Source organism: Anser brachyrhynchus (genome assembly GCF_964034855.1).
Source record: "Anser brachyrhynchus genome assembly, chromosome: Z".
Lineage (NCBI taxonomy): Eukaryota > Metazoa > Chordata > Aves > Anseriformes > Anatidae > Anser > Anser brachyrhynchus.
The window spans coordinates 25,811,131-25,823,457 of NC_137697.1; the positions used below are offsets into that span (position 1 = coordinate 25,811,131).

At 48.5% G+C, this 12,327-nt stretch overlaps 1 protein-coding gene across 1 annotated transcript; it reads left to right on the plus strand.

Annotated features, from left to right (window-relative positions):
- Nucleotides 1–245: 245 nt before the first annotated feature.
- Nucleotides 246–8,239, plus strand: LOC308185842 (uncharacterized protein). The gene is made up of 2 exons (XM_080574465.1): nt 246–4,082; nt 4,435–8,239. Exons 1-2 carry the CDS (start codon nt 3,672–3,674, stop codon nt 4,669–4,671), a joined length of 648 nt encoding a protein of 215 aa, XP_080430591.1. The 5' UTR covers nt 246–3,671; the 3' UTR covers nt 4,672–8,239.
- Nucleotides 8,240–12,327: the final 4,088 nt, after the last annotated feature.

The window sequence follows — 12,327 nt, forward strand, 5'->3', positions numbered from 1 at the left end:
TCCTTGAAGCAGGGCCTCAACACACATAGGCGTTGTTTGGGAGAACAGACGTTTTCATAACAAGAGCTCCCCCCTCCACTATTCTTCCTTTTTCCACCCTTTATTACTGAGTGTGACACCACATCGTGTGGCATATCCCTTCGGTCGGTTTAGATCAGCTGCCCTGGTGATGTTCCTTCCTCACCTCTTGCCCACCCCAGCCTGCTGGCTTGGGGGGGTGGGGGGTTTGGGCGGGGGGGGGGGGGGGGGGGGAGGGTTAGAGGGTGTCCTGGTGCGGCGCCAGTATTGCTCAGCAGCAGACACAACACTGGAGTGATATCAGGGCTGCTCTGGCTACAGGTGCAGAGCACAGCACTGTATGGGCTGCTGCAGGGGGAGTTAACTTTGTCCAAGCCAGACCCAGTACACACACCCATGATAAAGTCTGTAGCTTCAGGTGTCCTGTAGCTGTCACGGGGGGGGAAATATGTCTTTTTTTCGCAGTCTGTAAAGACTAACACTTTTTACTTTGTCCTGTCTTTGTTCTTCACCTAGTAAAGGATTTGCCGTGTGATGGCAGCTTGTGAAAGAGTATCACTGTTAACCTAGCATGTTCCCCCCCCAAAAAAAGCATATGATTTGATCTTAAGGAGTTCTGAAATCCAAAATGTTTGTGCACAAGAGTATCTTCTGGGAGGAGATCTGTAAAGGTGGTTAGTAATCTGCCATATAGTTAGGGAGCTTCTTTGGGAGTTGCATTTAGTGTGAGAGACCTGGCAGGACTGCGTAAAAAATACTTCTAGGATGGAGCTCACTTGTGGTATCATTATCATAGCTGAGAATGAAAACAGCAGGGCTGCCACCTGCTGTTTGTATCCCCAGCAATGTTATAGGCTGCATTATCAATGAATATTTTTCTGAACTTCTAGGGGCTTATAAATTAGCTTTTTAAAAGCTGCTTGTGGCTTCTGTGAGGACTGCACCTAAACTTGCAAATGTTGATGCTCCGTTGTGTGAATTCATGGTTTACTTGCACGTTGAATATTGTCTGTGGCTTTGGCACCCTTTTCCACTAACTGAGTAAATTGCTAAAACTAGGTAAGGTCCAGAAACAGGTTGTAAGGATGATTGGAACTAATGAAATGGATTTTCTGTGAGGAGACTAGGAGTCTTGAGCCTAGAAAAGAGGTGATTGAATGATCTGATGGTAGATGTCTTTAGGCTATGTATGGTCTGAAAGTAAATAGAAAAGGTAAACAATTGTTTACAACATACATGTGAGATGTCAGGTGAAACTAGAAAGTGAAATATTTAAAGCATACTGGAGATGCTTCATTTGGTATATATTGATTGTGGAGGGCTTTGTCAAAAGTTTTTTTTGAATATTAAAGGCCTACAAAGTTTCTAAGTCATGAGCAAAAAAAAATCAGCAACTCAAATGCAAAAAACATCCTCTTTGCCTCATTGTTCCTTGAGCTGTGAAGTGCTGAAGACTGAGATGTTATTCTGGAAAAGGATAAATATAAGCTACCCCTTCACTTGCTTTTTCTGAGAGACCTGCTGTTAGCGTCTGAGGGAACTGGACAGGCTGGACTGGCGATTACTGTTCCTAGAGACTGCTACATGCTCTACTCAGCTTGGACTATAGATTTCATGTCTTTGTTTTCATCAAAAGCTAAAACCTCTTGAAATACCGGTTGCAAATAATAATGAGAAAAAAAAATATATTTTCTTGCTCCAGATTAGTTTTCTTAAGACGTTGTTGTGTGCTTTAAGCCTGGTGCGGGGGATGAATGTCCATAGAATTAATTAGGTCATTTTTCAGTTCGGTATTTATGTGTTCAAAATAGGTCACTTTGTATTTTGGAAATAATTGCTTTAGGAGTAGTACTGTGACATAGAAATGGCTTGTATCGGGAATAGTGTAGCCAGCAGGGCCAGGAAGGTGATCGTCCCCCTGTACTCATCTCTGGTGAGGCTGCACCTCGAGTACTGTGTTCAGTTTGGGGCCCCTCACTACAAGAAAGACATCAAGGCCCTGGAGCGTGTCCAGAGAAGGGCTACGAAGCTGGTGAAGGGCCTGGAACACAAGTCCTGTGAGGAGCGGCTGAGGGCACGGGGGTTGTTTAGTCTGGAGAAGAGGAGCTCAGGGGAGACCTTATTGCTCTCTACAACTGCCTGAAAGGAAGGTGTGGGGAGCTGGCTGTCAGCCTCTTCTCGCAGGTAACTAGCAATAGGACTAGAGGGAATAGCCTCAAGGTGCGCAAGGGGAGGTTCAGGTTGGAAATTAGGAGAGATTTCTTCTCAGAAAGAGCAGTCAGACGTAGGAATGGGTTGCCCACGGAGGTGGTGGAGTCACTGTCCCTGGGGGTGTTTAAGGAAAGGTTGGATGTGGTGCTTAGGGACATGGTTTAGTGGGTGATATTGGTATAGAACCATAGAATATCCTGAGTTGGAAGGGACCCACAAGGATCATTGAGTCCAACCCCTGCCTCCACACAGGTCTACCCAACAATTCAGACCATATGACTGAGAGCACAGTCCAAACGCTTCTTAAACTCCAACAGGCTCGGTGCTGTGACTACGTCCCTGGCGAGCCTGTTCCACTGCGTGACCACCCTTTTGGTGAAGAAACTTTTCCCGACATCAACCTGAACCTCCCCTGTCACAGCTTGACTCCATTCCCTCGGGTCCTATCACTGGTGACTAAAGAGAATAGATCGGCGCCTGCCCCTCTGCTCCCCCTCGCAAGGAAGCTGTAGCCTGCCATGAGGTCTCCCCTCAGCCTCCTCTTTTCCATGCTGAACAAACCAAGTCAACTCAGCTGCTCCTCATACATCTTCCCCTCCAGGCCCTTCACCATCTTAGTAGCCATTCTCCGGACACTCTCCAACAGTTTCACATCCTTTTCTTACTGTGGTGCCCAGAACTGCACGCAGTACTCGAGGTGAGGCCACACCAGTGCAGAGCAGAGCGGGACAGTCACTTCCCTTGACCAACTAGCAGTGCTGTGCTTGATGCACCCCAGGATATGGTCGGCCCTCCTGGCTGCCAGGGCACACTGCTGGATCGTATTCAACTTGATATCAACCGAAACCCACAGATCCCTCTCTGCGGGGCTGCTCTCCAGCGTCTCATCTCCCAGATGATCCCCCAGTTGATCCCCCCAGATGATCCCCATTGGTGGTAGGAGGGTGGTTGTACCAGATGATCTTGGAGGTTTTTTCCAGCCTTAATGATTCTATGATTTTATTCAGCCAACAGCCAGTTTGGGGCCTTCCTCTTAATGGGGGCTTCCACTCCGCCCACAAGAGCGTTTTGAGGAGAACTGTGCCATGGCTGCCCAGCTTGGATGTGGCTCTGGCCACTTCTCCTTCTCACTGAGAAATTCAGGGCATGGCCCAAAACACGCGGGGCTCAGGCCCACCGCCCTACTGGGCAGACAGTCCCCCCTGTGTGGCCTGTAGCGGCAGCAGCAGGCTTCAGAGACCGCCTGCCTGTGTCCTCCCCGGCCTCACCACAGCCTCCATCACCTGCCGGTCTCACAGTGAAAGGCCCTGTGACATCACAGGGCCGGGCATAACATCAGGCTGCGGCTGGCCACAGCTGCCAGTGCTGGTGGTCACTGCCAGAGCTCTGCTCAGCGTGACAGCCGTCTCCAGTGCTGGTAGCGTTCCTCAGGAGAGCACAGGATGAAGCTCAGCCTGACTCTCCTCTTGGCCATGGCTCTGGCCATGGCTTCATTTACCCCACGTGGCCTTGGCCTTTGCAGACACCGTGGGGACAGGGTCAGGGTCAGCAGAAGCCTTGGCACCAAGCACCAGGTCCCCAACTGGCCCTGCAGCCTCGGCCTTTCCAGCTGCCCCAGCCGGATCCGGCTCAGGCTAAGCACGGTGGTCCCTGATGAGGGCCCGAAACAACAGCCCCTCAGCACAGAGCACCAGACCTCCGACCGGCCCTACCCCCTGGGCTACTTCTGGGAATACCTTGCCCACGGCGGGAGTGTCTGGATGCTTTGTAGAAACTGGGAGGCCATCTGTCTCCTCTGTGTGGCACCGCTTGCCGAAGGCCTCTGGAGAAGAGCAAGGAGACTCCGCAGACAGGTGAGTGACAGAGACACAGCGCGCAGGAAAGGGCCAGCCTGCAGGGAGCAGGGAACCACAAGGACCTTGGCCATGAATGCTTGCCAGGAAGAACAAAACCCAGCATGTATAAAGAAGCCTTAGCAGGCCCCAGGATGCCCTCTGCCTCTTCCCCAGGGACTTGTCCAGCCGCAGGGCTGACAGCTGCTGGAAGCCCCAGGCGTGGCCTGGGGCCCGCCGGCAGTGTTGTGAGCCCCACTTGCTGCCAGGGGCAGTCCTGCAAGGCTGGACGTGCCAGGGGAAGCCGAGCTCAGCAGGACAATTCTTCACCCTGCAAGCCCTCATCCATGCCCTCTTCACTTGTTGCTTCCAGGGAACAGGCCGGTTGGCCTCAGTTGCCGTGCGGACAGACCGCTGCGGAAAGGATGCTCTAAGTGACTGTAACTTGCTCTGCCGGATGGAGGCCAATGTTGCCTTCACGGTGAGGTGCCTGAAGCGCCTCTACCAGCTCCGCCTGCAAGAGCTCGGGCACCCGCAGCCAAGGAAGAAGGTGCAAGACCAGCGCAGGAAAAGAAGAGCCTCCTTCCGTTCCCCGGCTAACTTCATCTAGAGCGTGCATCCCGTGGACCGGTGACGGGAAAGGCAGCGTGGCGAGTGAGTGCTGCTGTCCATGGGTTTGGGGAGGCTGATGCTCCAGGAGAAGGGGGGAGAGAAGCGTGAACCCATGACCGTGGGTTGCCCCATAGGAGCCCGTGTCCCAGGAGAAGGGGCCCATGTTCCGGTGGCTGCCCACATCCCTGTAAGATGGCAGGAGCGAGGGAATGTCCATGACCTGTCGGGTTAGTCCTTGGACTTAGGACCTCCAAGGCCCATGCGAGGGTAGGCATCGCATCAGAAAAAGGGGCAGGTAGAAGGAAGTGCCTGGCTAATAATTACGGCACTGCATTTTCACCCATCTGACAGTCAGTTCTTTTCAGAATGACAGCCAGCCAGTGCGGGAGGACACGCCTCAGCCCTAGGACAAAGATAGAAAATTGACAAAACATACGTTGTTCAGGAAAACTTCTGTGTTCCCTGTGTAGCCAACATAGCACATATTACGCTATTGAATTGCACACTTTTAATTAAGCATACAGTCTTCAGAAAGTTTCAGCCAGGATTACACCCAAACAGCCAACTTTCATGTTAACGTACTTATAGCTCAGTGTAGTGTAATAGTAGCGGCAGCAACCTGCACTCTCTAGACAGTATCAGGAGCATAGCAAAATCAGCTCCTTTGCTTGGTGTTGAAGCACTTTACTTCATGGTGGTTGCTGCCTTCTCATGTCTTTTAGGTAGTATTGCAGTGGAATTCTACCAGAGAAGTTTTCAGCGTCAAAACCTGCCCTATCTTTAGATAGTTTAGATAGTATCTTTAGATAGGACTTTCTCACTTTGAATGGCGCTTGATTGGGCTACTAAGTACTGCAGTTAACTTACTTAGAAACTTCTGCTTTTTTCTGTAAGTGTCTTTTGCTAGTGTTTCTTCAGTATAATGCTGAATGAGGCATATGGTTTTGTTTAGATTAGCTTTATGAAGGTCCTAGTCTCTCCCCACCTCCCTCATCCTGACAGCTACTGCCTTTTCAAACACATTTTCAGTCTGCACGGAGCTTCAAGTATAACACATTTTGCTGTAACTAATATAAGATTTTAATTCATATCTAGTGAAAACAACTTTCAAGGCAACTTGATATCTCAGTATTTCGTATTTCAAAACAATTGAGTGATATTTTGAATTCTTTTCTTGGTTTTCATTTGGATTCAGAGACTGGCTAATAATCAAGGTATTTTGAAGAAATGCAGTGTTTTGTACTTGAGGAAAGATAGTAGTTGTTGTGTAATCAAATCACAATGAAGGTTTTCATAAGAAGTTGCTGAAACGAAGTCCAGAGTGCTTTATGAATGCTTATTGTAGTTTTGGTGTATAAATTGTTAGGACAGACTTTAGGTTTCTTCCCGTATGCTGTATTTCATTCTGTTGTAAGATTGCATTTTGCTCCAACTTTTTCACTTGTTTAAAATTGCGATGTTAGGCGTAGTGGGTAAGTTCATTGTCTGCATGAGTAATCCTACTACTGACTTAGGCAAGCATTCATATTTTTTATCCTTAATTCTGTTTAATTTTAATTCTTGGGGTACAGTATATTTAGGAAAATATACAGTATATTTTAAGAAAATATTTTTTGAAGAAAATACACTGTACAACAGTAGATTAGAACAATTGCCAACTTTTTTTGTTTAAGATGTTAAAGAGTTAGAATTAAGAACACATCTTTTTGTGAAGGCTGAATATTGCAAGAAGTTCTTCAAAGTCTAATTGGTTTCACTTTGTGATTGTCAGGCATGACAGGATATACTTCATTGGCTGTTGCTGTTTTTAAAGGAGTTTCATGAACAAAATGTGCTCTAGTTCCTTTGTGACATTTCTGCATTTAGCATGTAGAATTGCTTGACTGAGGCTGTTGCGATTTAGTTCAGTAGACCTATGATTTTCCACTGGGTTTTGTCTAGTTGAAGTTTTAGTTGTTAGCAGATACCCTTTCTTAGGAGAACCTTGGCAAACACGCCTGTTTTTAATAGATGCTATATGGCAACGATTACCCTGGTGGATCAGGTTTTGTTTCACTTTCACTGTTTAGTTCTTTGCTTAAAAGGTAATTTATAAGTGGTTTAAATTGTAAATGAGCCTATGGTTTTGGAGCTTGGTAAATTGTTTCGGAAAAAAAGATGGTAATTTTGATTTAAAATTAAAATTGGGATAAAGTTTAGAAGTCTGCAAACTGAGCTGTGAAAGAATAGAAATAAGATTTGAAGAGTTCTATCCCTAAGCATTAGGGATTTTCTTAATGTTTCAGTTTGATTCCAAATTGAACTATTTGAAGTATTTGATCTGAATAAATGATGGCAAATATTTCACAAGTGAGATCTGTAAGAATATTGAAAGTTAGAGAAAAGAGTAGAGGAAACCAACTGTCGTAACACAGTTGTCACCTTTAGTGTTGTAGGTATTCCTTGTGTAAGTTGGTGATAGTGGGAAGCTCACAGTGTTCTCTTGTTCTCCCTGTGGAAGTCTCATCTAGATTTACTCAGATACAAATCTTCACAGGTTGCTGCTGTACAAATGTTAAATGTATGGTTTAACAAGTTCTTCCTTGAACTTTCCGCATCACAAAGTGATATTGTAGAGCTACAAGCACAACATAGGCACAGTGTTGATCCTTTCTTCTTGCTACTTACACCTGCTAGAATATTGCAGGTCCGAGCCGCATGGCTCCCATGTACCAGCCTGCCAGTTCATTTTAGGCTATCTGCCTCTGCTCTGGAAGGTATATCGTTTTGGAGCGAGGAGGCTTTTGGTTGCCAGAGCTGAGGACGTGGTTTCTCGGCTGCTGTGTTGTAGCAAACCGTGGATGTGTCCAGTGACTATACCGTGCGTGTGCTCTTGGTCATGTAGTTCACTTTAGTGTGCGTACTTACAGTCACAACAGCAGAAGGGCGTGTGTGACCCTTCCCTGGCTGCTTGGTACTGGGTCTACGGTAACTTAGAATGGGATGTGAGGGTAGGGGAATTGCATGACTTCTTCGAATTACAAAATCTGTAATGAGGGGTGAAATGCTCACTGGGAAGCTGCTTACCTTGCTAAGCAGCTGAACTCCACCACAACCGCTCTCTCACTGCCCCTCCTCAGAAGAGGAGGGGAAGAAGAAAAGGAAAGAAACAACTCACGGGTTGAGATAAGGATAATTTAGTTAAAGGAAAAATAATTATTAAGGGAAAATTATTATTAATTTAACTAAAGGGAAAGGGGAAAAGGAAAAACAAAAATAAGCAAAGGCCGCGTGGAAGTGGAGGGGAAAGGAATTACGCTCTGCTTCCCACAAACCAGCAATCCTTGACCACGTCCTTGAAGCAGGGCCTCAACACACATAGGCGTTGTTTGGGAGAACAGACGTTTTCATAACAAGAGCTCCCCCCTCCACTATTCTTCCTTTTTCCACCCTTTATTACTGAGTGTGACACCACATCGTGTGGCATATCCCTTCGGTCGGTTTAGATCAGCTGCCCTGGTGATGTTCCTTCCTCACCTCTTGCCCACCCCAGCCTGCTGGCTTGGGGGGGTGGGGGGTTTGGGCGGGGGGGGGGGGGGGGGGGAGGGTTAGAGGGTGTCCTGGTGCGGCGCCAGTATTGCTCAGCAGCAGACACAACACTGGAGTGATATCAGGGCTGCTCTGGCTACAGGTGCAGAGCACAGCACTGTATGGGCTGCTGCAGGGGGAGTTAACTTTGTCCAAGCCAGACCCAGTACACACACCCATGATAAAGTCTGTAGCTTCAGGTGTCCTGTAGCTGTCACGGGGGGGGAAATATGTCTTTTTTTCGCAGTCTGTAAAGACTAACACTTTTTACTTTGTCCTGTCTTTGTTCTTCACCTAGTAAAGGATTTGCCGTGTGATGGCAGCTTGTGAAAGAGTATCACTGTTAACCTAGCATGTTCCCCCCCAAAAAAAGCATATGATTTGATCTTAAGGAGTTCTGAAATCCAAAATGTTTGTGCACAAGAGTATCTTCTGGGAGGAGATCTGTAAAGGTGGTTAGTAATCTGCCATATAGTTAGGGAGCTTCTTTGGGAGTTGCATTTAGTGTGAGAGACCTGGCAGGACTGCGTAAAAAATACTTCTAGGATGGAGCTCACTTGTGGTATCATTATCATAGCTGAGAATGAAAACAGCAGGGCTGCCACCTGCTGTTTGTATCCCCAGCAATGTTATAGGCTGCATTATCAATGAATATTTTTCTGAACTTCTAGGGGCTTATAAATTAGCTTTTTAAAAGCTGCTTGTGGCTTCTGTGAGGACTGCACCTAAACTTGCAAATGTTGATGCTCCGTTGTGTGAATTCATGGTTTACTTGCACGTTGAATATTGTCTGTGGCTTTGGCACCCTTTTCCACTAACTGAGTAAATTGCTAAAACTAGGTAAGGTCCAGAAACAGGTTGTAAGGATGATTGGAACTAATGAAATGGATTTTCTGTGAGGAGACTAGGAGTCTTGAGCCTAGAAAAGAGGTGATTGAATGATCTGATGGTAGATGTCTTTAGGCTATGTATGGTCTGAAAGTAAATAGAAAAGGTAAACAATTGTTTACAACATACATGTGAGATGTCAGGTGAAACTAGAAAGTGAAATATTTAAAGCATACTGGAGATGCTTCATTTGGTATATATTGATTGTGGAGGGCTTTGTCAAAAGTTTTTTTTGAATATTAAAGGCCTACAAAGTTTCTAAGTCATGAGCAAAAAAAAATCAGCAACTCAAATGCAAAAAACATCCTCTTTGCCTCATTGTTCCTTGAGCTGTGAAGTGCTGAAGACTGAGATGTTATTCTGGAAAAGGATAAATATAAGCTACCCCTTCACTTGCTTTTTCTGAGAGACCTGCTGTTAGCGTCTGAGGGAACTGGACAGGCTGGACTGGCGATTACTGTTCCTAGAGACTGCTACATGCTCTACTCAGCTTGGACTATAGATTTCATGTCTTTGTTTTCATCAAAAGCTAAAACCTCTTGAAATACCGGTTGCAAATAATAATGAGAAAAAAAAATATATTTTCTTGCTCCAGATTAGTTTTCTTAAGACGTTGTTGTGTGCTTTAAGCCTGGTGCGGGGGATGAATGTCCATAGAATTAATTAGGTCATTTTTCAGTTCGGTATTTATGTGTTCAAAATAGGTCACTTTGTATTTTGGAAATAATTGCTTTAGGAGTAGTACTGTGACATAGAAATGGCTTGTATCGGGAATAGTGTAGCCAGCAGGGCCAGGAAGGTGATCGTCCCCCTGTACTCATCTCTGGTGAGGCTGCACCTCGAGTACTGTGTTCAGTTTGGGGCCCCTCACTACAAGAAAGACATCAAGGCCCTGGAGCGTGTCCAGAGAAGGGCTACGAAGCTGGTGAAGGGCCTGGAACACAAGTCCTGTGAGGAGCGGCTGAGGGCACGGGGGTTGTTTAGTCTGGAGAAGAGGAGCTCAGGGGAGACCTTATTGCTCTCTACAACTGCCTGAAAGGAAGGTGTGGGGAGCTGGCTGTCAGCCTCTTCTCGCAGGTAACTAGCAATAGGACTAGAGGGAATAGCCTCAAGGTGCGCAAGGGGAGGTTCAGGTTGGAAATTAGGAGAGATTTCTTCTCAGAAAGAGCAGTCAGACGTAGGAATGGGTTGCCCACGGAGGTGGTGGAGTCACTGTCCCTGGGGGTGTTTAAGGAAAGGTTGGATGTGGTGCTTAGGGACATGGTTTAGTGGGTGATATTGGTATAGAACCATAGAATATCCTGAGTTGGAAGGGACCCACAAGGATCATTGAGTCCAACCCCTGCCTCCACACAGGTCTACCCAACAATTCAGACCATATGACTGAGAGCACAGTCCAAACGCTTCTTAAACTCCAACAGGCTCGGTGCTGTGACTACGTCCCTGGCGAGCCTGTTCCACTGCGTGACCACCCTTTTGGTGAAGAAACTTTTCCCGACATCAACCTGAACCTCCCCTGTCACAGCTTGACTCCATTCCCTCGGGTCCTATCACTGGTGACTAAAGAGAATAGATCGGCGCCTGCCCCTCTGCTCCCCCTCGCAAGGAAGCTGTAGCCTGCCATGAGGTCTCCCCTCAGCCTCCTCTTTTCCATGCTGAACAAACCAAGTCAACTCAGCTGCTCCTCATACATCTTCCCCTCCAGGCCCTTCACCATCTTAGTAGCCATTCTCCGGACACTCTCCAACAGTTTCACATCCTTTTCTTACTGTGGTGCCCAGAACTGCACGCAGTACTCGAGGTGAGGCCACACCAGTGCAGAGCAGAGCGGGACAGTCACTTCCCTTGACCAACTAGCAGTGCTGTGCTTGATGCACCCCAGGATATGGTCGGCCCTCCTGGCTGCCAGGGCACACTGCTGGATCGTATTCAACTTGATATCAACCGAAACCCACAGATCCCTCTCTGCGGGGCTGCTCTCCAGCGTCTCATCTCCCAGATGATCCCCCAGTTGATCCCCCCAGATGATCCCCATTGGTGGTAGGAGGGTGGTTGTACCAGATGATCTTGGAGGTTTTTTCCAGCCTTAATGATTCTATGATTTTATTCAGCCAACAGCCAGTTTGGGGCCTTCCTCTTAATGGGGGCTTCCACTCCGCCCACAAGAGCGTTTTGAGGAGAACTGTGCCATGGCTGCCCAGCTTGGATGTGGCTCTGGCCACTTCTCCTTCTCACTGAGAAATTCAGGGCATGGCCCAAAACACGCGGGGCTCAGGCCCACCGCCCTACTGGGCAGACAGTCCCCCCTGTGTGGCCTGTAGCGGCAGCAGCAGGCTTCAGAGACCGCCTGCCTGTGTCCTCCCCGGCCTCACCACAGCCTCCATCACCTGCCGGTCTCACAGTGAAAGGCCCTGTGACATCACAGGGCCGGGCATAACATCAGGCTGCGGCTGGCCACAGCTGCCAGTGCTGGTGGTCACTGCCAGAGCTCTGCTCAGCGTGACAGCCGTCTCCAGTGCTGGTAGCGTTCCTCAGGAGAGCACAGGATGAAGCTCAGCCTGACTCTCCTCTTGGCCATGGCTCTGGCCATGGCTTCATTTACCCCACGTGGCCTTGGCCTTTGCAGACACCGTGGGGACAGGGTCAGGGTCAGCAGAAGCCTTGGCACCAAGCACCAGGTCCCCAACTGGCCCTGCAGCCTCGGCCTTTCCAGCTGCCCCAGCCGGATCCGGCTCAGGCTAAGCACGGTGGTCCCTGATGAGGGCCCGAAACAACAGCCCCTCAGCACAGAGCACCAGACCTCCGACCGGCCCTACCCCCTGGGCTACTTCTGGGAATACCTTGCCCACGGCGGGAGTGTCTGGATGCTTTGTAGAAACTGGGAGGCCATCTGTCTCCTCTGTGTGGCACCGCTTGCCGAAGGCCTCTGGAGAAGAGCAAGGAGACTCCGCAGACAGGTGAGTGACAGAGACACAGCGCGCAGGAAAGGGCCAGCCTGCAGGGAGCAGGGAACCACAAGGACCTTGGCCATGAATGCTTGCCAGGAAGAACAAAACCCAGCATGTATAAAGAAGCCTTAGCAGGCCCCAGGATGCCCTCTGCCTCTTCCCCAGGGACTTGTCCAGCCGCAGGGCTGACAGCTGCTGGAAGCCCCAGGCGTGGCCTGGGGCCCGCCGGCAGTGTTGTGAGCCCCACTTGC

Coding starts and splice junctions, on each gene's coding strand:
- LOC308185842 (XM_080574465.1), top strand. CDS start 3,672: ATGAAGCTCAGCCTGACTCTCCTCTTGGCCATGGCTCTGGCCATGGCT. Junction 4,083..4,434: donor CAAGGAGACTCCGCAGACAG/GTGAGTGACAGA, acceptor TGTTGCTTCCAG/GGAACAGGCCGGTTGGCCTC.